This window comes from Pygoscelis adeliae, unplaced genomic scaffold, assembly GCF_000699105.1.
Source record: "Pygoscelis adeliae isolate BGI_AS28 unplaced genomic scaffold, ASM69910v1 Scaffold17, whole genome shotgun sequence".
NCBI lineage: Eukaryota > Metazoa > Chordata > Aves > Sphenisciformes > Spheniscidae > Pygoscelis > Pygoscelis adeliae.
The window spans coordinates 1,388,968-1,416,015 of NW_008825234.1; the positions used below are offsets into that span (position 1 = coordinate 1,388,968).

The 27,048-nt window shown below is 37.2% G+C and overlaps 1 protein-coding gene across 1 annotated transcript in view; it reads right to left on the minus strand.

Annotated features, from left to right (window-relative positions):
- Window positions 1-27,048, minus strand: part of PXDN (peroxidasin homolog (Drosophila)) — a 59,735-nt gene that overhangs the window by 14,518 nt on the left and 18,169 nt on the right. Inside the window, exons 7-18 of the mRNA XM_009329307.1 lie at window positions 25,000-25,169; window positions 23,554-23,671; window positions 21,234-21,403; window positions 20,068-20,340; window positions 18,629-18,745; window positions 17,268-17,426; window positions 14,695-14,807; window positions 13,985-14,141; window positions 10,149-10,257; window positions 9,554-9,711; window positions 2,897-4,400; window positions 1,923-2,057 (exon numbers count right to left, since the gene is read on the minus strand). Coding sequence (XP_009327582.1) covers window positions 1,923-2,057; window positions 2,897-4,400; window positions 9,554-9,711; window positions 10,149-10,257; window positions 13,985-14,141; window positions 14,695-14,807; window positions 17,268-17,426; window positions 18,629-18,745; window positions 20,068-20,340; window positions 21,234-21,403; window positions 23,554-23,671; window positions 25,000-25,169 — 3,183 coding nt within the window. The remainder of the gene's footprint in view (window positions 1-1,922; window positions 2,058-2,896; window positions 4,401-9,553; window positions 9,712-10,148; window positions 10,258-13,984; window positions 14,142-14,694; window positions 14,808-17,267; window positions 17,427-18,628; window positions 18,746-20,067; window positions 20,341-21,233; window positions 21,404-23,553; window positions 23,672-24,999; window positions 25,170-27,048) is intronic.

Sequence of the window (27,048 nt, forward strand, 5' to 3'; positions counted from 1 at the left end):
TTATCTGTAAAACTATTTTAATGACTCTACTAATTCAGGGACTTATTAATATATGCTCAGTTAATTCATTACATTGAAGGAAGAAACACCGTGGTTTTGAATAATTTATTTTTCACACATAAAGGGCTAAAAGCCTGTTATCAATAGAAAATATAAATAATAAATTACTATGAAAAGCAAGCCAGCCCTTGTAAAAGAAAACATTTTAAGATACTGTCCAGGATTTAAAAACATTTTACACTATTCTAACATATAAGAATTGCTTACTGTGATATCATTTGCATCTCACAAAACTGTAAAGTTATAATTCTATATTGATACTTTTTTCCACCTATGTCAACCAAAAATAAGTAGGAGGCTCTTTAAACTTTATGAAAAATCAATAACAATTTTATACTAAACTTAGAAGAATGGTCAAAAAATCTCATTTTACCTACTTATTGTATCATTTTCATAAGGCATTAGACAGCGGCCAATGAATTTCCAAGTACTGGGATCAGAAAAACAGATTCTGAAATTTCTATCTTGACATGAAGTATAGGCTCCCTTCAAACATCACTCCTTTTCCCTGCACAGGCACATTTGTTTTGCATGGTGCTGGCAGCTTTGATCCTCTGCCCATTGTAAAGGCTTTTCAAAGAAGTGAGAGTTGCTTTCATTATGTCTAATAACATTTTACTATTTGCTGGCATGCTGCTTCAAAACATTTGTATTCTTTGGACAGCAGAATCCCATTTCCTAAATATTCAATGTTTTCCTATAGTTTCTAAATGTTGTTTCAGAAAAAAAGAAAAAAGAAAAAAAGCAAGCATTTGCTGGAAAAATGCAAACAGACACACTCAAAAAAGCAGTATCATTATCCTGTTGTGACACAACTAGGCACTTGTCACCAGCAATCTGGAGCTCATACTGCGTATATTTCTCCTTTTACTCCCTCTGCCTCCAGGCATGAGAGTTTTATGTTTCACAGCTTAATTTTTAAACAGATTTTATGTAAGAAAGTTATTTTTTAAAAAAGCATACAAAAAGGCTTGTGTTATTGACTACAGAAATGAAAAAGCCTTTATACTATCTTAAGTAGCAATTTTATAATTACATGAAGCAAATAACATTAGATAAAGTGAATCAAATCTAACGTTCTAATTCTTCCTCTGTTTCCCTTTCACTAGGATGGGACTAATCAGTGTAAGTCTTTCTACCCTCATGCCATGCAAAATACAAGATTCTAGGTCACAAATTATGTTAAAATTAGGAAAATGTTGATTTTCAGATTCCAAACGAGTGTGCTGAAAGTATGCAAAGGACATCTGGCTGCTGTAACGACAGCAATGACTATTTCCTTATTTCAGGTACTGTAGAAACTGAAAATGAGAAATGGCTCATAATGTGCATGTAAAGTAATTTAAAAACAATTATCAAATTGTGTTCTTTGGGATCACCTGTCTGCTTTTAACACTCTTAAGGTGCACAGACTGCTTGTATTGAAATATGTACAGGGGTTATATACACAGTGTGATCCTTTCCAACCCATGCTTAAGAAACGGAGATGGTGAAAGTGTCTCAACCACCACAATTCCTTTGCCAATAAAATAATTAAATACCAATGAAAGGAGATGAGTAACATCCACTTTTCAGAAAGGTAAGTGACTTGAATAACTGGTAAAAGGAAACTCAGCATGTGTTGGCTGTGGTGCTTTTTGGAGGTCAGTATGACATGTTCACCATAAAAAGTAACAGATTTAAAAAATAAATTAATCATAGCTTCTAACAATGTTTTAAACCTGTATTCTTTATCTTTTCAATTCTATATTAAAATCATAAATTAAAATAAAATGCAGTTTGATTTAGAAACAAGACATTGCAACTGCTATTAAGCATCCTCAATTTAAATTACTTTTGGTTTCCATGGTATTTCAATTTACCTGTCTCCATCCCGAATACGCCTAAACTGTGTGCTTAACAGACACATCAAAGTTGGCCCCAGTCGGCTCCCCGGAACTAGGTCTTCTACCATTAGAGCAGGAAATAGGTCTATGTTCAGTGGGGAACCATACAACCTATAAATAGAAAACCACAAATATTTAATATCAAATATTTTACATTTACAAAATAACCAGTATGTGGTAAAACTAAGGGCAAGAGATATGAACAACTCACAGTAAAAATGACAGTGATACTGCAACATCTTTTGTGAACAACCTGTGGGTGTATATGCAAGAAATCCCACAATGCAGGTTGTATATGTGAGTAACAGCACAGGGGTCTGCAAGTCTACCCCACAATTTCCTTTCTCCTAGTAGCTTTCTTCTGATTTCTTAGAACCGTTTCTTTTTCAATAGCTTCTCTTTCCTGCCGCTCTGTACATTTTTTCTTTTACTGTAGCTGAGATTAATTCTCTGTCTGATTTTGTGCAGATAAGCTAGGGGTGGCAGGTAGCTGAAGACTTCCTTTCAAACACTGATGCTCTAAAGAAGAACAGATTGCTGGTTGTGAAGGATGTCCACATGAAAATACAGTGAACGATATTCCCATTTGTTTTAGTGTACGGAATGGATGGAACTGAACATGTAAATACTTGCATGAGACTGGCATTAAAGATGACCTTACATTGAAATAACATTCGTATTTGACAGCATTTATAAAACCAGACATTTCAAGTTAATACTTTAATGAACACATACAGTATATATTAACTTATTGTTCACAGAGACGTAGAAGTGGAGAAATTATCTGCATGTGGGAACTTTTCACATCTATTTCCTGGTACGGATGGAAGTTTCTTAAAAAATCCCTTTACCCCTTTCTTAACAAATATTTTCTTCTAGATAAGACATTTAGCTACTCATTTTGCATGCACATTTAGATAATTGATTGTTTTTCTTCACCTCAGGCTCACCTGCTAAGTTTCTCCCTGATTTCAGGATTCTTAATTTCATTTTTCAGATCTTCAAAAGTCTGAGCTGAAGAAAGATTACAGTAAACTCTAAAATCATGGTAGGGAGGAATTCCATGATCTCTGCCTCTCTGAATATTCATAGCTGCCAGATCTAAAGCCACAGTACGTGCCATGGAGAAGAGTCTTTCTGTTAATTCTGTATTGAGTAATTGTGATGGGACACGCATCTTACCAGCAACACCAAACAATCCCCTTAGAAGTGGATCAATGCCTCCTTCATTTACAATCCGAAATGGAGAGAAGAATGCCTTATGAAGAGGTAGATGGCCTTGTGGAATAGGTTCAAAGTTTTCATCCAGTCGATACAGAAAAGGATTAATGAGTGTGTGACCAAACCTAAAAGCGGCAGTTGCAAACTCATTAGTTATGCCAGAATTAACACTGGGATCATAACCCTTATATTCGCCAAGCATCTTCATGCCTACCTCTCCAAAGATCTTAGGTAGCCAGTGGCTAAATGTTATGTGTTGCATTTCTGCACCAACAATTTTGCGTGTTTCGTGATATATTGTGTCACCATCCCAGTGTGGATTGAGTTTCAGTAGCTCTGTGGCAATTCTGTTGTGTTCTCTAAACCACAATGTGTGGATGCTGGTAAGACCCAGCTGTTCGTTAGAACGCTGATCACCAGCTAAAAAGCAGGGAATTGGGCTCTCATTTTCATCTTTCATACATTCTGTTGGTGGGCCAGTAGCAAATGGAAGAAGGGGCTTGCCAGATCTCTGTACGATGCCCTGTCTCAGAAGACCCCTTTGACTTGCCAAGTCTCTGATTTCTAGTGCTTCATGGTCCGAACTGCCATACACATTGGACGCATCAATGTATGAAGTCAGCTGGTTGATCTGTTCTCGTGGGTACACAGAATTCATCAGGAGAGATGTCATGCCGCTTCCACAAACTGGACTGGAGCGTACGAAAAACATGCAGCGTGCACCGTTTCGAACTCTGGGATCGTTTGGTGGTATCATGATCGAAAAGCACGGAGGATCATTTGTACAAACTGAACTGCAATGCTGACCATCCGAAAACCTGGCCTCACTTAGGGCAGCCACGGTGAGGTCAAGGTCATGGTCAAGAAACTGACCCCACTGCATGAGCATGTGAGTGTACTGGTCATCAGGAGTTATTGTTTCCGTGCCGATCAGAGTAGTTGAAACCAAGCGAGGCATTGGGAGTGCGTAGCCATTAGAGAGCCTCTTGGGTTCAATTCCCCGAGGCAAATTAAATCCATTTTCGTAGACTGACTTTAACAGACGTTCAAAGGCTGTCAGAGAAGCGCCCCACATGGGATGCTGAAGGTTGTTGCATGTTCCATCGTGTGTCCTGTACTTCTGGTGGAAGCACATATCTGAGCAGTTGTTGACTCGTCGATGGGCTGTACAGCCTGAGAGATTAGCTATCAGATTCAAGTACTGTGGGGATACAAGGTCATTATAGTGATAACCTGAAACCAGAAGAGAGACAAAGAGAAAATCAAAGACTTTCTAGACTCACGGTCCCCACACATCACGAATTTATCTGAAATGTTATTTTATTATATTGCATTTCCCACCAGATTAAATATCCCTATTGTTTAAAAGGAACAATAATAATCACATATGTATATTAGAGCACTAGGTCATTTGAGCAACAACCACTATTAGGTCAGGAGGGAACTTTGTAAAATGCCAATTCAAGTTCAACTTTTACAAAATGTTCACAAAAGGAGCTCATTACTTATTTGGTCACTTAAGAAAGCGGAGATATTTTCAGAAATAAAAGCCTCATATCGAGACAAATGGGAATTTTTCCCCATGTTAGTGAAAGCACTTTAAAAACTGTCAGTAACATTTACATGGATCTCAAGACTTTATCTTTTGAGACTTGATAATTCACTGAACATTACTATTTTCTTTTGCTTTATTACAGTGAAAGTTGCAGAATTTTAAGAAAAAAAATTCAACAAAAACCACAAAAGAAAATAACCACAGGCAATATAGCTAAACAGAAGAGTGATCTCTAGGACAAGTGGTGTGGAGTAACTCACATTCACATTACCCAGGACTAGTTTCTAAAGAAAAACGGTGTTTGCGTAACACTTGGCACAGGCTTCCTCTGCAATCCACACCATTCACCTCTGGGACTACAACATACTTATCACTTTCCTGCTTTTTTTCTCAGTTCATAGAAAAATAATATATACAAAATATATACTGTAATTCATTAGAATTATGTTTTTATAACTTCAAACTAAGGCTATGTATTGCATGATCTCTGCTGTGGTATGACGGCATGTGGAAGGATTGAAGACCATAAGCCCTCCTAGTACAGTACTGGGTGACTGCAAATAGCAGAACAGTCAGGCTGCGCCTTGTCCATGCTACCTATTAGGAGTCATTCTAAAAGTGATTTTTTTCTTAGAAACTTTTGGGCTTCATTTCAGGAAAAAAAGTCATTAATTTGGGCTATATCTATATTATCAACTTGTGTAGACCAACAGAAATCTGTCTGTAGAGTGAAATTTTTGACACTGAGAAAGACATCCCTACTGTATCCATTCTGCAATAGGAGCAGGTTTCCTTCAGAAAAGCTCTACTTGGTTCTCCTAGACTGAGTGTGGCCCTGGACCACATTTTTCACTTAATTTGAAAAGCATCCACACTGTTCAAGACCATACCACAACTCACACCAAAGCACAGTGAGGGGACAACAGGGAGATTCGCTTCAAATGGGCTGTGCTGATCCAAAGCATAGGCACACCTTAAGTGATTAATGGATATACAGTGTGGATGAGTGAGGTTCCAGGATCCAGGAGGGAGCCCAGGAGGTAGAATATTTGGCAGTGCAGATGTACTTTTAGCTAACTAGGAACCATCATACACCACCATGGTTCTTAATCTGGAAAGCTGGTAGTCAGGAGTAAAACCGAACAAGCAGAATAAAAGCAGAAAGAAAAAAGGAAATGAGTGAGTGTACAGCGGTATTGTGTTCCCACAGGCTCACGGGGTTCCCACCATGATGGTAATCACTCAAGAATATGAACTGAAAGCAGTTTTGCAAGAGGTCGATGCAGGCTAATTGCACAGAGTCGGGAAATGTTCCTTTTAGTCCTGAGCTCAGTCCCAGCGTGCCTGCAAAGACACCGACATTCATCCACATTCAACACATAAGTGTGTGCTAGACACGCTGCTGCTCTCTGGCAATTTCTACAATGCAGGGCAATTTCAAACAAACCACCTAAAGACCCTCTTTGTCTTTGCCTTGAAAGTGACTGGATTGCTCATAGCTGCTCAGCTGGGACAGGACCTGTGCTCAGTCAGGGGATTTATGTTTTCTCAGCCTCAGGCTACGTGTACTCCAAGTGGTTTACAAGTCAAAGCAAAGATATTAGAGACCTAGTGCTTGCATTAGGCAAAACTAACCTGTTCTTGTAGACATACATAAATTATTTTATGGAATACTCCAGACTAGGAAAAAGAAAAATAAACCACAGACCAAAATCAGTAAGTGCCGCTGGGTAATGCAGCAAAACACACTCTTTGAAGGTATTATTGATAACATATTATAATATGCTGGCTGCTAGGGCAGTCTAATTCTAAAACTACACCCAGAAAACATATCTTCTTTATAATAACACTCCTTTTTAAATGATCTTCATTCATCATGGAGTTCTTTCCTTATGATCATTATTCATGCAGTCTTTACATAAACATCTGCCTGCTGTTGTTATCCTGGTTGCCACCCACATTTCTGAAATCACGTTGTGAGCAAAACTTGACTATGAATGTTCTGGGTGGAATGACCTTCATTACCAATTTAAAATAAAAGGTTCGGCCTCTCTGTTTAGAAGTTCAAGTTGGAGGCAATGTCTCATCTATGGATTAGATTCGATAGCTTTCTGAGCAGACTGAAGGCTGCCATAAATGCCAGTCTCAGACCCTTAATTACCCCTCGCATTGTAGGCACTAACTTTAACTCTGCTTTCTAAAAGGCTGGGCGCTGAGCATTTCCAGTGCTTAGAAGCTAGCTAGCTCAATTCACATAATATTAGCTATATTTTTTTCAAACTGCAAGGAAGATGTTTCATAGAGTCACAGAAATATTGATTAGAAGGGACCTCTTACCCAGACCAAGCTCCTGCTTGAAGCAAGGCTGTCTCCAGCACTGGATCAGCTCAGCTCTATCCCTGTCTAGCAGGCTTGAAAACCTCCAAAGACTGAGTCTCCTCAGCCTTTTTAGATAAGTTGTTCCAGTGCTGCACTGGCCTCCTGGTGAGAAAGTGTTTCTTAACATCCAATCTGAACCTTCCAATTTGTGGCCATTACCCTTGTAATGGCCATTACCCAATCTGGTACTGCAGAGGAGAATTTGGCTCCATAGTCTTTCCTTGGGATATTCCAAGATTTTACATTTTAAAAGTCTCTGAATGGGAAATTGTCAAGTTTCTCAACCGTTCCCAATGCAAAAGTGGTAAATAACACCTTTCATTGGGCTCTGCATTTTGAAATAAAACCAAATAAGGACAAATATAAGTATTAAAATCTGAGCATTAGGCTATTTAAATGAAAACAGATTTATTTTACTATTCAAGTTTCCCTAAAGGCCAGGTTTCTATGGATTTTGTAGGGCTGAGAAAGCAAGCTCTCATGAACAGAACTTCCAGTATCACAGAAAGCTGCCTGATTTTGTGTTCATTGACTTGTATGTGTATGCTTTAATGCCAATTTTTGGTAAACTTTAGGTTATTGCATTTCACTATTACAAATCCTAGTGAAAAGTAGTCAAGCAATTCTCACACATCAGATTTAATATATTCTTAGTATTATATTCAGTATGCTTGAATATGCATCTAATCAGATGTGCTGGTTTTGCCTAGGATAGACTTAATTTTCTTCATAGTAGCTAGTATGGGGCGATGTTTTGGATTTGTGACCAAAGCAGTGTTGATAATACAAAGATGTTTTCATTACTGCTGAGCAGTGCTTACACAGAGTCAAGGCCTTTTCTGCTTCTCACACCACGCCACCAGTGAGTAGGCTGGGGGGGGGACAAGAAGTTGGGAGCGGACACAGCCGGGACAGCTGACCCCAACTGACCAAAGGGATATTCCATACCATATGACGTCATGCTCAGCATATAAAGCTGGGGGAAGAAGAAGGAAGGGGGGCACATTCAGAGCGATGGCGTTTGTCTTCCCAAGTAACTGTTACGCGTGATGGAGCCCTGCTTTCCCGGAGATGGCTGAACACCTGCCTGCCGATGAGAAGTAGTGAATGAATTCCTTGTTTTGCTTTGCTTGCGTGCGCAGCTTTTGCTTTACCTATTAAACTGTCTTTATCTCAACCCACGAGTTTTCTCACTTTCACCCTTCCGATTCTCTGCCCCATCCCACCGGCAGGGGAGTGAGTGAGTGGCTGAGTGGGGCTTAGTTGCTGGCTGGGGTTAAACCACGGCATCAGAGAACCAAATTAAATCAGGTTGCTCTTATAAAACAAGCCTTCAAAGAATTTTGTGTAAGTTTTTGTGGTAAACTATTCATCACAAATTATTTACTCAGCTCTGATAATAAGTAACAAGCTTCTTTTACTAGTAAATGTTGCAGTACTCCACAAAGCTTGCAGTCTTTGGTCTTATAAATACTTGCCTAGTTCACGGTCAGAGTTAAATTTTTCGGAAGTTACAATAAATACTCAATTATAAACATCAAAAAGAATATAATAAGTAAAAATATTTCCTCTAGATTTTCAGTGTAGCTTTTGGCTATGTCTCAAGTCTCAAAAGCTGTCCTAAAACTCTATCATTATTTCCAAATGCTTCAGTCCTATGTCTCAAGCCTATCCACACACATATCTACACACGTTAGTTGTATATGCTCCAGCTGGACTTCATGAATTTGAACTTGGACTTCAATAACTAAAAGGTAGAAATAGTAAACCGCGCATTTTTCTGCTATTTATAAAAAGCAGCAAAAACTGTATTTCTCATTAGATCAGATCAGTGTTAAAGGAAACTATTAGCTTCGTTTGATACGCACTTAAAGAATGAGTGGCAAATAATTCTTTGAATACTATTGTGGTACATGCAGAAACCTTGGTTTGTAAAGTATACAAATCCTTCTTGTTATATCATCTTTTCTCCTTGCCAAGGCACGCCGACAGTAAATGGTTTTACTTAAAGAAACATGAACAAAATAAATACTGATTATTTTTAATACATAACAGAAAAGTCTGTTCTGCTATGAGACAATGGTCCTAATGAATTAACACACAGGGAATCAACAAACAGAACACATTATGCACTTCCACTATACCAAATTTGACCAGTAGAAGAATGTGAACGTGAATTTTTCCCTAATATGTCAACGTGAGGAAAAATAAAAACACTCTACTCAGAGAGCTCAAACAGAGTTACACCATAATGTAGCAATGTGCAAACCAAGGACTGAATTGGGCAAACACATATATTTAGTAAAGTTTTGCAAAGTCAAATACTCCACTGATTTCAATGTAATGGTTCTGCAACTGGGACCCAGACTCAGAAAATAAATGTCTTTTGAAGTATAATGACTTAAGAAGGCAAATACACTTCAACACAGAAAAATAAGGGAAGAATACTGACTTGTTCCATTCAGGTCAACCATTAGACCATCTTGTACATGATCTTGAATAAGCTGTAATGTCCTTTCAAATATTTCCCCAGCTCTTGCTTGCTCAACAGTGTATGGATCCCTTGGGTATCGAAATAAGGCTAGCAAATCATTTGGAGAACGAGGACGACTGATAGATAATTTGAAAAAAATAGTAAGTGTACACAGGAGTTACAAAATAACAATACTACATAAATCACGTAAACGTTCAGCAATATGATTAGCACATACCTTGGTTACTTATCTCAAAATGGAAGGCAAACAAACAAACAAGAGAATTTAATAAAATAATAAAACATTAAATATTTAGTAGCAATTAAACATTTAGTAGCTTTTTAATACACATTATCGCAGTAGAAAAGCTGCTGCAGCGAATAGAGGTCTCAACAGGAGTGTTTAAACAATAGCAATCCTTACGTGTTAAACTGTTAGTGTTCCCAGAACTAACCAGATGTTAACAATGTCATTTAAATAATAAAATGTCTTCTTGCTTAATAAATGTTCCATTATTTCTAGTATATACAAAATTAAATTTGACTTCTCAATATAAGAAAAAGAAGGGAATACCTGTCAAACAGATGTGTACGTGTTGAATTTATTGCTCTGTCAACAGTCGCAATTGCTTCCACAATTGATGTTTGTACAAAAGGATCTCCATTTCGGCTGACATTAGGGACTACAGAAAGAGGAATTCACATGTTATTGCAAAAATGGCCACACACAAAAAGATACTTCTATAAAACAGAGTCTAGACACGACATCATTTCAGTTGTACAAAGTAAAGCCCTGTTCTTTAAGCATTAGTTCGTCCAAATATAAAGTTCTTAACCATTTTGGAATTCTGTCAAAGCATATTACGGTAGAGCAAAATTCATTTAAAACAGAAGTTAATATAAGTTTAAAAGTCAGCTTGCTTATAATTCTAAAACAAAATAAAGTGACGATAAATGCATACAGCATTTAACTGTCCATTAATTAGTCCTACAATTTCAAGTAAAGATGACCAAAGAAAAGATGAATGATTATTAAGGGTTTTTTTTCTGGTGTGGTGTATTATCAGCTTTCAGGTGTTGATATCAACTGTCCACTGAAATCAATGCAAATATTCCCTTTTATTTCAATTAGTACTGAATTAGTACTGAATTCAATGTAAGAATTTAAGAGTTTACAGGAATGCGTTACAACAAGTGGAAAATACTGACAGACTTTGTTTGCCTTTTAGAACACATGCATCACATAAATTCAAAGAGATGTCACAAAAAACAAATAAAATACAAAAAAATGAAATTAAAAAAATTCCCACAGAATTTTACATATTCCCATATAGCTACAGTAACTTAACATTGCTCCTCGCCTGAGCTTAGCCTAGTAAGCAACACATACTAATTTTAAAGGGCTATAAGTATTTTATTTATTTTGATCATTACTTTGTTTTCTACTTCTAAATTATCTAGCTTTTTAATACTACGTTAAAAATCACATGCTTAAAAGCTATTTAACGACTCTGCATAATACTGGAAACTCACTAATGCATAGGGCCATTCATCTGCCTTTTTATATAGTACTCAGTTGCAGCTGGATGTTTGTATCTAGGGCTAATAACCTTCCTTTCAGTCTAAACCAAGAACTACCAGATCCAGGGGCAACAGCTAACAATTTCCAGAGTGTGTTTAGATTGGAGAAGTCACACAGGAAGAAGGGTAAAGTAAGGAAAAAGTCCAAAGCAAATACACTGGAATAAAATCAGCAGATGTACAAAATCAGCTGACATAAAACCCGTTGTTTGCAAGCTTTTCATGACTTTTTTTTCCTTTTCTAGGCAATATTTCATTATTCTTTCATAACTGGCAGCTTAGGCTGTGTCTATATGAGTTTCAGAGTCTAGACCTGGGTAATCAAACTTAACCACCTATACTGTCAAATAAAATAGTCGCTGGCACTCTATAACTGTAGCTGAAGCCCCTTTCTCTACCCTGAGTCCAGCTGCCTTGGGCTGCTGACAACATACTCCCAGCATCCAAAATGAGCTGACCCTTTCCACAGTGCCTAACGGCAGTAGTCCCTGATCTGTCCTAATTACCAGCTGTCCTCCTTGCTTGACAGCTTCATTTTCATAGCAACCATACAGAAACATTATCAGATAAGCTACTTATTTCAAGGAGAAGAATCATTTACAGGTTTGCTACCCTCGTTTTAGTTGTTTCAGAGAGTGCTTGTGTGCCATGAACCACCTTAACACTGCAACATTGCAAATTGTAAAAATCCGGTGGCTGGTTACCTTCCCTAGTGCTGTCTACCATAGGCATAATCTCGGTGTTCACTTTAGATATGTGTTTTGCAGAGCTATCTTTCTGATTAATGGTACACGTGGGCTGAATCATAAACCTTGGTCAGATGTTAATTATACTGTACTTTATTTTTGTTTAGACTATTTGCTGCCAGTAGTTCTCTTTTTAGACTGATAAATACTAAAAGTTAAAGCTCCCTGCAAGCCTTTCACACAATACCTTTTTTTGGGGTGGGGAGAGAAAAATGGCAATTTTTGTAAGCAACGAAAACTTAATCCACACACATCCTGCCTTACACTTAATCCAGAGACTTTTACAAAACAACAGAAAAGGACAGAAGAAAATGGCAAAAGAAAAGCATCTTTAAAATATTATCAAACATGGCCAACAAAACCTGCCCCCAAACTTCTATACGCTTGCCTTTATTCTGTCTCAATGTTAAGAAAAGATTTTTCTGCATTAGGAATATTCACAAAACATGAACTTTGTTTAAAAGAAATGTTGACATGCAAGTTTTTAGGCATTTATGGCTATGCCCTTATTAATACTATCCAGATAGCAAGTATCCAATACGTATAATCTGTCCACTTGTCCTCCTTGGTTCTCTGACAGCTTCATTTTTATAGCAACCATAGAGAAACAGTATCTGATATCCCACTAGTTTTAAGGAGAAACATCATTTACACTTTTAGACTGAATGCAGATTAATCAAAGGTAGTTTCACTAATTTTAGGTTCATTGATGCCACAGTTTACAAGAAAAATAACCACATTACAATTAAATACTGCAGATCATCTAGCACCAAGTTTTGTAGTTTGCTAATTTCAGCAGATGAGAATGAGCAGTTGACACCCGCATTAAGTGAATGAAACTGGTTTCTATTAGGGTTATAGTTCAAGTCATGGTTTCATTTTTCAGAGCTCTCATTTATTTGAGATCTGGCTAATCTTTTTTTTTTTACTTTTTTAAACAAAAATCTTTTTTTCTATGCACCTCTAGAGTAACCAAGATTAACTGATTTTTATGGACTTTCTTTCATTTGTAGACTTCATAGATGAAGTAGATGAAACCTTATCATTGAGTGATTCCCAGTCCTGCAATTTTTCTCTCAGAAATCATCTTTACAGATTGAAGAAATATTATTTTTGCTAGAGGAGGGGATAGTTTGATAGTCTACTAAAAGCAACTTAGGCAAGGGAACATCATAGTTTTATTGATACCATGTGATTGATATCATGGTAATCAATACATTAGAAGAACCACTGATCTATATTTTTTAATTTAGTAAATAAGATACAAAACATCAGACATAACACTGAGAAACAATATCCAATATGTTAAAGAAATCACTGTTCAATACTCATTTTTCAATGATACAAAAATACTGTGTCAGATTTTCTACTGAAAGACAAAAAAAAAAATCCGTTTTCTTAATATTTTCCATCAAAAATGAGTCTGAAAAATCAGCAGTTTTACTCAAGAAGTCAGAAAAGCATTAGGGTCAACCTGTGTAACAAAGGTATTTCCTTAGCTTCTTTGGCTGCTTTATTACCAATTACTACGTATTACTAATTGATAACTATTATTTGCCATTATTACTTCCAAATAATTAGAATAAGCTTAAATATTCTCCTTTTCTTTCTGTTTTCTCCTTTAGCTTCTTAAGATCATTATGACTTTCCTGAATTCTTTCACAATGGTTGCAGCCTAGTTTTCATCCAAGTGCTGTAAGTGCCCCTTTAAAGATGCCACAGGACTTTTTGTCAAGTTATCCCTGAAGATTAGACTGTGTATTCGACTAGCAAATTCTAATAGGTCCAAATAATATCTCAAGAGGAAAATAGTATGACTAACTGGAGACCAAAGCATTGTTTGTTTTGAAGCTTAACTCCTAGAGACATTCTGGCTGACGTATTCCCATCTTACTCACATCTGTGCAGATAGTTGCCTGAATTAAATGAAGGGGGGTGGGGGTAGGGGAGAGGATTATGGGAGAAAAAAAAATATGAATAAAAGAAAGAGTTTAGCATTTCATTAACTTTTTTGCATCTTACAAATTAAGCAATTAGAATAAAACTAACAATCTAACTCATACCTCTGATTCATACACCTTACCATTAACACTAAGCACCATACTAACAGAGGAGTATCCTATGGTATTCCGGGCAACACATTCGTATCGACCTTCATCAGCTGTTCCAACATCACGAATGGTAAGAAATCCCTCTGGACTAACATGAAATTTCCCACTCTCAGTTACCTGCACTCCATCCTGCAGCAAAGCACAATGTTTAGTTATTATAAACACTCTTTGTTTTCAAACCTGAATTTTTGTCTTCTTTTTCTCTTTTATTTTTACATTTTATTTAAATTTGTTTTGTATGCCAAGATAATAGTCAAATAGATTTAGATAAACTTACATAAAAAACTCACACACTGATATGTTGACAGGAGGACTTGCATGTACTTCTAAATTGTACAGTGTATTTTTTACTTTTAAAAGTACTCATTATTATAAATAAAAGTTTTTTCATAGTTATAGGTCCTCACCACATAAAATTTAAGACCCAAACATAAGATAGCACATCTTGAGAACATATATATTTGATTTTACTCAAAATTAACCAACTAAAAAAGATCTCAAGAGCTTTATATGTATCAATTCTTCATGTGCTATGCATTTAGAAGCTATTTAAGGTACATGAAAGTACATTTTCTAATGCTCACTAATTGAAGAGAAGAAGATAATCAGGAAAATTTAAGATCAATATTAGCAACCCATTAATTCGCTGGTAACTCTGCTAATAACTCTAACTATCTAGTACCTTATTCCATGTAATTACTGGCTCTGGCTCCCCTTGAGCGCTGCACGGGATCTGCACGTTTGTGCCAACCTCCACTGTCATGTCACTGGGAACGCTGGCAAATACAGGAGTCACTGAAAAAACAAATGATACGTTGACAAGGTATGAAATACAACTTGCGCAAAAGACAATCTAAGAAGAGGTCAGCACTGTTTATTTTTTTCAGTCACCCAACATTTCTCAATCTATAGCCCTATTCTGTCTGCAAGTTTTTAGTTGCTTACAAGTTTGTCTTAGAGATAAAATTCCTTATTCCTGATGTCTGCTTCAGGCTGATTTTTAAGTACTCTTAACTTCTAACAAAACAGGCTAGTAGTTGCCAAAAACACTTAAGTTCCATAAATTAAAAGCTCTGAAAAAAATTTCTGTGAATAGCTAAATCTGAACAAAGTCACCAGAATGAATATCCCATCAACTTCTGTCAATTTTTGAAAGTTTTAGTTTTTAAATAGCAACAACAGAGATTTCTTAGATGATAAACCCAAAACTTTCCACAACTCATTCAATTGTGATTCCCCCAGCCCAACTTGCTGAGGTGCTAAGTCTTCACAGAGCTCCTACCCGCCTGGCACCAATGAGCCCTAGGCCTTAAAACATCAAAAAAATCACCTCCAATTTTAAGGACACAGGGTACACAGTTACCTAAATCCAGTGTGAAGAAAATTAATGCATTTTTTAAGCCTAATTTCCTTCAAATCCAGATTGACATCCAGCACTCAGATATCATCATGAGAAGCACATACAAGATTATGAAGACATTAAGAATTGTATTTCTGCTGTAACATATCAGTCTTTTTGGGGGAGTTGGAGGGTGCTGCACTCTTACAGAGAAATATTTGGCCACACAGCATGCATTTATACCACCAACCAAATCTGGCCCTGGTGTTAAACTGTTTGTACGCAAATGGCTATCAAGGACCAGAAACCATTTCAAATAAGGCATCCAGAGGCAGGCGTCCAGCACTGGGAGGCAAGAGAGTCTTGCTTTGTGGATGTGAGCTATGTCATGCCAGCAAACAGACCTGGACCATTAATCTGTATTCATTAATACAGATTTAGCCACAGTGACCACTGACTAGACATTCCTCAGATGAACAGTCCTTTTGCTAGAAGCCCAGAAGAAAAAGTTTTCTCTTCTTGCACAATTGAAAATAGCATTGCAATGAATGTATGGAGAGCTCCAATTTCAGGCTGCATACGCACCTTTAATCTTGTATTTACCATCTTTTGATGACTGGATTTTGCAACCTGAGTTACACAAAAATCATTTTATTAAGCTTTACTGGAGTGAAATTTAACACAGCTAGAAGGCTATAAAACTTTTTAAAATTGAGTTTTGTTTTATGGAATTTTAGTCAACAATTTTATAGAGGTGAAAAAAATCTTGATTTTGACAAATCAATCTCTCAGTACTACTCCTAACTAAGAAAAATCAATGGAATTTTTTTCTAACAAACTTCTAAGCTCAGGAAGACATTTGAGCCCCTTTCACTAATATACTGTTTAAAATGAGGTCACTAACAAGAAATGCTTTGAATTAAATGTTTAATCTCTGTGAATTTAGTTGAACACCAAAGCACTTAACTAAATTCTAAATATTAATATGATTCTAATTAATCCTAGAAGTAGCTTACTTAGAATTTACTTGAAGAAAAGCATAAGAAAAATGGAGTGGGTTTTTTTTTTCTGTGTCAGCTTGTTTTAAGTATAAGGAATTACTTTTCATTGTGAAGGTCATTCTGCTGTTGTAAAATAAAGTGTTCTGTTTCTGGACATCAAAACATTATGTTAATAACACTATTTAGTTAACAGCATAGAGTCTTATAAGGAACTAGTCTTTTCACAAAACAAAATACTTTCCCAAGCACAGGAATACTGTCAGCCACAAAGCAAACCTCCATTCTCTACAAAAAAGAGTAAATCAGATAAACCTCCTTCACAGCACACAGACTGTTCTAAAGGAATGATACTCTGTACAAATACTGATAAGTATCCATACATGTTATTTTTTTAAAAAACCCTGGAATCTAAAAATAGATGTACTTAGAAATAATGTTCAGAAATGTGAAATGTTAGCAATACCCTGAACAGCAAGTTTTCTAAACAACAAGAGATATAGCCTCATTCTAACAGGCTTTTATCAAAAAAGGCCATGTTTAGTTGTAAGCTTATACAATCTCCAAGTGACTTTGAACAAAGTCTACCAGTTCACGCTGTCCCACATGCTCAATTTATAAAAACTAATAAAACACCTTGTAATTCAAAACAAGCAACTTAGAATCATTGTAAAATGCAGCAAAAGTCCTGAAGAAAAACCCAAGCACTATTCAAGCTCTGTTTCAAAAGCTTTTTTAAGTCTAATCAAAGATAAACTACTTCATACTAACATTTTGTGCCACCAGACATAATTAATTCTCAATTTGACATTTTAGGGGAAAAAAAAAAAATATCAAATACAGTACTGTGTATTTTAGTGTAAGCTTAAATCTTTTTTTTTTTTTTTTTTCCCCAGCAGCTGTACATGGAGAACATACCTCTAGGCTGTATGGTCAGGTATACGACAATTCGTTGAGATCCGATAATATTAACAGCTTGGCATTCATACTGTCCCTGGTCATGCAAAGCAACCCTGGAAATCCTTAGGGTTCCAGAGGATAGAACTAAGTGTCTTCTGTCAACAGACAACTGGCCTCCTGAAACACAAAGCAACAGCATTTGCTATTTATAGCAGTGCAGCACAAATTCCCTTTGTGTCTGAAAAAGGGAAATCCAGAAGATTTTAAATTTGATAAAACATTGGAAAAAATTAAAGTCTCTTAAAAAAAAAAAAGAGTTTGAAGCCTTTACTTCTCAGAAGAAAAACATGCAAAGCAAACAAGACATACATATGCACACAATCATAATCCTGATCTCTTCTCTGTGGTAGAAATAAATATTTTCATTCAAGGAGCATGATAAAGCATCTGAATGAGAAGGCATCATAAGAAGAACACCAGCAACTATTACTGTTCATTTCATATTATTGCCATGTGTGTAAGACACAATTCATGTCATCTGCCTAGGCCATCTACAGAATCCACAGAAAAATACATACAGCCCTGAAAAAATGGAATATAATAAAAATGAAATAACAGGCACATCAGTGTCTGTACCCTATTCTTTCTTTCTGGACATTTCATCTGATTGGAGCAATCTCGGTAGAGTGAGAGACAGGGACATTATCAGCATCAAAATGATCAAGAGTTTGTTAAAAATCTCCTTTATCTACCATAATTTAGAATTTCCTAAGAGTAGTTTTGCCTGCTAGAGCTATTTCATTGATTCAACTTGAATATTTACTTACTGATAAAACATCCACTACAGTATTTCTTCCCGCCGGATTTGGCTTAATGCCTTTACAGCCACAACCTGATAAAACAGTCAGCAGAGTGCACCCCAGTGTTCCTGTCAATCCACATTAAGTGACAGAAATGCAGTTATACTGATGCCAGTTACAGGTTGGACTGCTCTGGTTTCTGAAGAGAGCACATCCCACCTTATTTCAGATCTCCAGTTAATGACAGTCATTTCCATTTCTTCTGCAGTAAACTGGCAGCGATAGGTATTGCCACATGTGATTTTGTCTCATATTTCTTAAACATTTATTCTTAGGAATCTATTATGGAGACATATATTTTAGTGAATCTTTTTTACCGAATAATGAAAAATGCTTGGGCAGCTAGCTTCTGTGGGACACCTTGCCTTTTCCAGCTAAAGCAGAAACAGATGAGCCCTGTTTCCTTCAGAGACTGAAGAATCTCAACAAATACATGCAATCCCTTTCAATGCATGAGTGATTCCAAAATGACAGCTAAACTATTCTAGTAGTTTAAAAGTAAAAATGGAACACACTTACCTCCTTTAGTCCAGGCAATAACAGGCTGGGGATAGCCTTGCGCTTCACAAGGGAAGTCAACGGTTTGTCCCTCAATCACTGTTTTGTCTTGAGGAGTGACAGTAAACTGAGGTAGAGCTGCAGAAGAGAAAACAAACTGCTTAAAAAAAAACAACTGAAAAATGCACAACCGTCTGAAATTACGTACCATTTCCTGTGTGACTCAAATAGCTCATATTGGTGGGAAAAGATGCTAATGGGACTCTTTTATATTGTGACCGCTATAGGGCAGAGAGTTAGGGCAGCCACTTGTGCAACAGGAACATCTCCCTCACAATCTGGCCCTGGTGTCAGTGAAGGCCTCTGGGATCTACTGCCATAGATCCAAAGTAAGAGGTACAGTTAAGACTTGTAGAATCAAACACAGAGTGTTCCCTGGATTAAAAATACCTTCTTCTCTTCTCTCAAAAAATCCTCAGCTAAATTATGAAGAAAATGCAACATAGTCAAAACCATCCTGAGCCGCTTGTTTTCTTCTTTATACAAAGGGAAAGCAGTAAGTGGAGTGCGGGCCAATTTCTGCAGTAACATCATGGCATTATCAGTGTGAGAAGTAATTTGTTCAGCTCCCAAAACACAATCATCCATTGGTGAATAATAAATGAACAAACCACATGGACAAGTTGTTTTGTATAGCTTTAAAAATTGAACTCATTAGCAAAGCATTTGCAACCTAAACTGTTTGCCAACTAGAGATCTTAACATGAGAACAGAAACAAACTTAAATTTAAAGGTTACTCAAAAAGTTTTGCAAATAAAAGCTCCAGCATGAAAACATTGGCAAAAATATTCTCCATATATATGAGGCTTTTGATATATTGTTCTCAAAATACTTTATCTTCCTACTATTCACATACAATACCAAAATTATTGTGATCACTTTTGTTTTGCAGAAAAGCAATGCTAACGCCTCAGCTGGCAAAGTGATAGTTTCCATGAAACTCAGCAGAAAATGTTCCCACTGAAGTGTCTACAAAAGAAAGGCAGCTCAGATCTGTACTTGAAGCTCCATTTCTAGTACTCCAGGCACAAATTCTAATCTCTAGGATTGCTGCCTGCTACAGAAAAAATTTAATCCCCCACAAATTAGACACTGCATGTTTATTTCTACAGGTAAACAAAATGTAATAGGAAATAAACATTTCAAAACACCGATAATTAACTTCTGAGAATAATCAATGAAACTTTCAGAGAATTAGTATATGTTATCTTACTCTGAGTGAAATGTATAGCAACATTCCTATGGACTACACTAAAATAGTGTAATTAAAAGGAAAAACTCTTACGATTTTAGTTCAGCTTGGACAATTCAGAAAAAAAGACAAAACCACACAATTTAAAGTAATATACTCTTCCGAATATGTTTCACAGCATGTCACTCCTAGTTTAACATTACTTACCTTGGACTATGATGTACGCAGTCGCATGGATATTATCTATGCTGTTAGTTGCAAAACAGGTATACTCGCCACTGTCCTCCTGCTTCACATTTTGTATGTAAAGTCCTCCTGACGGAGTTATCGTGACGCGGGGGTCACTTGGTAAAGGGGTTCTGTCGCCTTTGGTCCAGGTAATTCGTGGCTGAGGGTGCCCGGTTGCGCTGCACTCCAAGGTAACACTCTCTCCAACTAGCACTTCGGTATTTTGCGGGTGAATCACAAAACTTGGCCGGGCTGTGAGAGAAGAGCGATGCCTAAATATGACTTTTAGCTCACATAGCACTAATTTAGCTGAATATTGCAATAGTTTGGGGAATCTAGGGGGTTTTTAATAGCTCTGTTCCAACATACTTCTAATCTTGGTGCAAACTCTGCGTCACTTTAAGCCTAATCTAGCTGCAGACATTTATAAATATCCATAGATAAGCTCATATAATTGCACTGATGTTTTTTCTTAACTCCCATTACAACAGTTTTCAAACATTTCCTTCTCATTTGCTGATCTTTATAAAGGTCTCAGGCATAGACACTGAGACCCAGAAAACAAACTGGCTAAAAATTGCCCTAAGTGCCCTAAAAGACAAAACTGATTAAGCTACATTTTAGTAACTTTTCCCAACTACATGTGTGCTTTGCAGTGACATTTTAAGTTTACCTGATGCTGAGCGTCAAAACAAAATTTTCTCACAGCAAAGTTTGGAATTTAAAAACACTACAGTCCTGGACAGGAATTTAGTGATTGCAAACATGAAGCACTGGCTAGACAGAGATTCAGGCTAAAAAGCTCCTGAGCAAGGATGGTTGCACAGGGTGTGCCAAAGCTTTCATGAGTGGCCTGTTCAGAAGCTTGTGGTTTTCAAGTATCCAGAGAGAACATTTTTACACTGAGCAATATCACAATGCAACAGCCTCTTTTCCTAACCCTTCTACGTATTACAATAAAGATATTAACAGGCTGATTTGCATTTTTGTTCTAGAGATATTGTAACTACATGATCTTAAGATGCCCAAGCACAAGAAATCTACATGTCAAGAACATACAAGAGCCAAAGCATCTTATTTTTAGCAATTTTATTATCAAAACAATTCTCTGTCTGAATGCAAAATTCAGACTTGATGTTCTTTACCTGGTGACTCAAAGTATCTAAGAGTAACTTCCTGAGTTTTCACTTCTCCAGCCACATTTTTTGCCATGCACTGGTAAATGCCTTGGTCTGTTTCTTGAGTATTCTGAATCATTAACGTGCCATCATCTAGCAAGTTTAGACGGGAATCTTCTTTCATACTGAGCTCATTACTGTGAAGAAAAGAATCTGCTGGAGTTAAACCTTTAAATCACAAGCACAGAAAACTGCCAAATAATAAACCCCAAAATATATTCCCCAATATACTTTGGGGAAAAAAAAAAGTTTTACTGTGTTAAGTAAAATAATAGAACCTTTAGTTTTCTCCTATAGAGAAGAAGAAGAGGAGAAACAAAAAATGAACCAGTTTTGCTTATGCAAGTATTACATCTTCAAAATGAAAAGCCAAAATACTTTTATAAGTAAAAGCTTTCAGGGAAAAAAGTGAACAAAATACACATACCTGGTCTCATTTTCTTTTAAGGCTGTTCTAACTGGCAAATCAATTTAAAATGTTTCCGCTGGAAGTATATAACATAAGTTCAACACTCAAGATACTTTCTACTAGGAGAGGGGTTAGCTGCTATAAAACCATCTTTGTGCCAACCTCTGTCTGGATTGCTCGAGGAGCACTAATGATAATTTGTATAATTATAATTCGTACTGGCTTGAAACATAAATTAAGATCAGGTCTTTAGGCTATGTCATGGATACATTTCTGTGACGTTACCTAAGAACAGTTAGGGGTTTTTATTAAAGGAACTGTTTCTCACTCCATCCCTCACTACATGATGAAGAAAGCACAGAGGAAGGATGAGATCTCACCCCCTATGTACAAAACCCAGCCTGACTGCTGATCTATTCAACATACCACTCAACAGGTCGATGGCTTTTGACTGAAATCTTGCCATTTTCAACTACCTTGCAAAGAGCTTTGCTCTCATTTATGCAGCCAGGAAACAAGCCAGAGTCAATAATCCCACACCCCAAGCTCAAATTTCTTCTTAAAACTCTTTCATATGTGTATTCTGAATACATGTTTTCTTTGTTTATTATAAAAAGTACACGAGCCAAAGAAAATTTTAATGAAATAATTATACCAAGTTCAAGGCTCTGTTCTTGACATACTCCATAAGCACTGTACCCTTGCTGCACGTGGGGTTCTCACTGACATCAGCACAAAGCTACAGAACCAGGACTCTACGTTGTTCCATTTTATCAGCAACTAACAAACTGAAGTGGTTCATTTGCTAATATAAAATGTGAGGGAATGTATTTTCCAGATCAGGTTCTCAATTTGTATAAGAGCATTATTAAGCCAAAGTCTGCTTAATCTAGTGGTAAACTCACAATTCATGTGTCCATCATAAATTCACATCAGTTTAAGGGGGGCGATGTGCTGCCACGTGGCTGGTTCAGCCGTGCTGTGCCCAGTGCTGCTGGAGGGAGCCAGGCACTGGGCAGAGCTCGAGCAGCCACTCTGCAGTAGGCTGGCCCTTGGGCTGCTGAAAGTCGCACGTCCTTCATAGGCCCTTCCCTTCATCTACTAAGCAGGGAGGAGAAGCAAGGAAGGAGCAGGTTGCCCAGAGAGCTTGTGCCACCTCCATCCTTGGGGACTCTGAAGACCCAACTGGATAAAGCAACCTGGTATGATCCTGCTTTGAGCAGAAGGCTGCACTGGAGACCTCCTGAGATCCCCTCCAACCTGAACTACCCTACAATCCTGTGATACTTGCCTGCCTTCCATGTACTGGTCTGGGGAGCCTGGAAGTTGATATATCTCTCCTCTCCTGGAATGGAGCTACACCTCGGAGGAGAGCTGCCTCTGAGGAGCTGCGGCTCAAGGAAGACCTTCTCTGAAACCTAACTCTTATCCAGCTGGAGTCCTTTAAAAAAGTAGCTTTTGCTCTGCCTCAAAATGTAATGCAAACAGACCTGCACAGAGTATGCAAACACTAGCTAAACCCTCAAACTGCACATGCAGCACATCCATATTGGATTGCCTGGTACTTGCATATAAATGATTTACAGTTTTACAGGTGTGAGCAACTTTGCAGGTATAACTACAGTTTAAAATCTTACCAATAATATTATAGTCATAAATCAATATTTTCTACAGTTATCAGCTCTTAAGTGTTTAGAATTACTAATAAAACAGATATGGGCCATTATTACTTCATATACTTCTTTTAATTATAATATGTTTCTACTGTAACTATTCCATATACTAGCATGTAATGCGCGTGGACATGCACCCAGAAATGTACACACACCCAGACAAACATACTTACATCAAGATTCTCTCTTCCTCTTTTAAACTTACTTGTTTCGAAGCCAGATAATTTCTGGTTTAGGATTGCCTTCAGCTCTGCAAGTGAAGTACACTGTATTCCCTGAGGTAACATCCACATCCTGAGGCTCTGATGTAATTCTTGGCCTCTCTGTATCAACAATAAAATGTATAAGAAACTTTTACTTGTTTTAAAACTACCGAAGAATGGTAAATAAAAAAATTTTCCATACACCTTGTAGAAAAATGTTTTTCACAAATGGTTTAACTTAAAATATTTATATGCTTAACCAGAATTAAACGCACTTTTCCCTATGCAAAAGTGACTGCGGGCTTTCTGACCTCCTCCATTGTTCCTTAGAACCTTTTAGCAGACTGGAAATGGATTGTGCAAATTTGTATCAGGTTCTGAAGTAGCTGTTTTATTTATTTGAACAGAGACTCAATTTGCTTATGAAGGAAAAACTTTAAAGCAGCAAGCACAAGTGCCATTTAAAGTAACTTCCTCTAGATAATTATCAGTGCCTAACCTGCCTCCTACAGAATAATTTGTCCAGCTTACTTCCCGCAGTTTCCATATTCAGGCTCCTTAGATGTGAAAAGAGCTGGTAGGATGCCATGTGAATTATTCTTGCACCAAATCTCCTTTTTACTATCTTTTTCAAGAACCTTGTAGATGCTTATGGTCATAATTGTCATGCTCAGAATTATATCCAACACACAACCAAAAGGACAATCTATTTATTTTGTATCTTGGCCTCGTCACGTGGCTGGGCAGGCAAATGTCCATAGCTTGATGAGAAATCTGCATTTTTATTTTGGAACAGAAGAGTGGCCCACGGGGCCAAGCCTTTGCACCGCTAAGCTGAGGGAATACAGACAAACAAAAGGATTATAATAAAAGTGATTATCCATTAATCCTTCAGTGACAGAGGATTTCAGTGCCTGTGCAGGGCACTCCTTGTAACTATAGCTGAGTAAAAAAGAAATCCAGTGGCCTGATCCTGATTCCAATAATATCAACAAGAGTTTTAACAATAAGTTATGTGAAATCAGGAGCAATTCTGTTCAGCTTCTTTCTTCCCTTTCCCTTGTACAGAAGGGAATAAAGGACACCAAACAATATTATCGTAACACCAAAGACCCTAGTTGACAATCCTTTTATGATCAAAACTGAAATATAAAAAGGAAAAATAAACTCTTTCCGGATAATCACATTTACTTCCTCAATGAGAAATTTCAAACTTGGCTATATTTGTTTCTTTAAAGATAGGCTGAAGGGTAAAAGCAATCATTTCTGTCAGAAGCAGACAAAAACTGAGAAGGAACACGGGGACATTTCTGGCAATAACCAATATTGACCAGAGGTGGTCAGTGTTATCGAAGAGAACAGAACAACAAATTCTAACACAACAACAAAAAATACAGTTTAGGTACATTTAACACATTAAAGAAGCCAGCAGGAAGTGACAAACCCACCACAGTTAAGTTCTTCTGGTGTTATTGTGGCCACTGATCTTCCCTGGATCCTTCGTGGATACTCACAGGTAGCTGCTGCTTGAGCATTACCTGACTCTGCATACGTCTTCAACAGCTCCGCCAGCCAGAGGATTTCACAGTCACAGTGAAGAGCGTTTGAATCCAAACGCCTGCACAAAACAAGAAGCAGCCACAACACCTGTTAGCAAGCTCCAGCTATTTTGTTAGGATAAAAATGGTTCTGCAATACCAGCAGCACCTTTATCTGTAAATACAGACAACAGGCAATATGGAATACAGGTGACGGTTACTTGCTTATATGCATTCTAGTAGTCTTTATTACAAAAATGCATGTTATTTTTACTGCACAGGGTAGGACTGTGATCAACATAGCAAGCATCTAAACAACATTTCTTTTTTAACCCCAGCATTCAGTGAATAAATCAGGTTTTATTTAGATGTTATACAAACTTTGCTTAAATAAGGGACTTATACCATTCTCCCCACATTTTTTTCTGTTTAATACTTATTACTCTAGTAACTTCACAGCTAACCTGACATTTTTACAACTTCCCATTTTGCTGATCAGGTAGCTGAGACAAAGACCCACAGTTTTATTTAAGCATTAAGCTCTCATTGAGTTCAGTGGGTCAGTAACTTCGTAAAACACCTGCCTGTTGCAGATAACGAGAACTCATAAATTCTGTCGACTTTCTTTCCAGTAGTGGAGGGCCCTGTTACTATGTGGAACACTGCACTTTCTGGTGGAGGGCCCTGTAGGAAAAAAATAACATTAAGTACAGAAATCTGTACCATTAAATATATCTATATATAAATTGGGAATAAAGTTGCATGGCAAAGCAACCTCAGTTTGGTATATCTTTGGGGGTTGTAAACTTTTTGATCATTTTGTCTTTTAATATTTTTTTTAACATCTTGTACAAATGCCCAGATATTTTTTCTTCCCTGTTCTCCTATGAAAAACAGGCAAGAACAAGCAAAACTATTTTACAAGCTACTGTGCAAACGTCCCCCAGTATATCAGATGTTATTGGTAGAATTTAAATCCAGAACATGAAAGTCACAATGTGACCTTTAGGGATAAACTGTTCCAGGTCAGAAGACACCAGGTCAGTCTCGCCCAGTCTGCTGTTCCACTAATAGCCATTATTAAAACTCCCCTTTACCTAGGTATTATGTGAAGAAGAATCTCTTTCTGTTCGCTTGAACTCCACAGGACTTTAAGGGAGGTATGAGTGAAGCTGCTACTATGGAAGGTGCGTTCATCATCAAAATTTACTTCATCCTGCCTTTCGCCCCCAGTTAAAGGTAGTTTCACAACTGTCCTAAACCAGCAGTGCCACAGGACCATCTTCCTGTTATGCCCCTTGCGATCTCCTTTCCCAGTAGAGCTGGCGCTGTGACTCGCTGCACAGCACAACCTCAGCAGTCCTCCCAGAAAGGGGGGTATGCATGCATGACTGCCTTTCTCAAAATGGCAGTCTTGGATAATTTAAAGAATGTTTATCCTAGATCAGTGAAGATCCAAAGCGAGGGACAGAAAATCCTCTGAAAGTCATCTTACTATGGTACTCTTATTGAGTTCAAGTTTTCAAATGCTACTGAGGGACTAAGAAGCCTCTAATTTTCCAAGTTAATGGCATTTCAAGAAGAATTGGCTTCTGGAGTTGCTTTTGAAAGTAATACTTATATTCTTAAACCACCAAGCACGTTTTATAACTATGTTTTTATCATCAGGTAAGGACAAGTAAAACAATTAAAAGAAAATACTAAAATAATCAAATATTGAAAGACATCATAGAAGGATCACCCAGTAAGACATAGACAAGAGGGAGAAAACAAAACCAAAAAACCAAAGAAGGATCCGTGTATATTATTGTCCTGGTTTCGGCTGGGATAGAGTTAATTTTCTTCCTAGTAGCTGGTACAGTGCTGTGTTTTGGATTTAGGACCAGAACAATGTTGATAACACACTGATGTTTTAGTTGCTGCTAAGTAGTGCTTACACTAGTCAAGGACTTTTCAGCT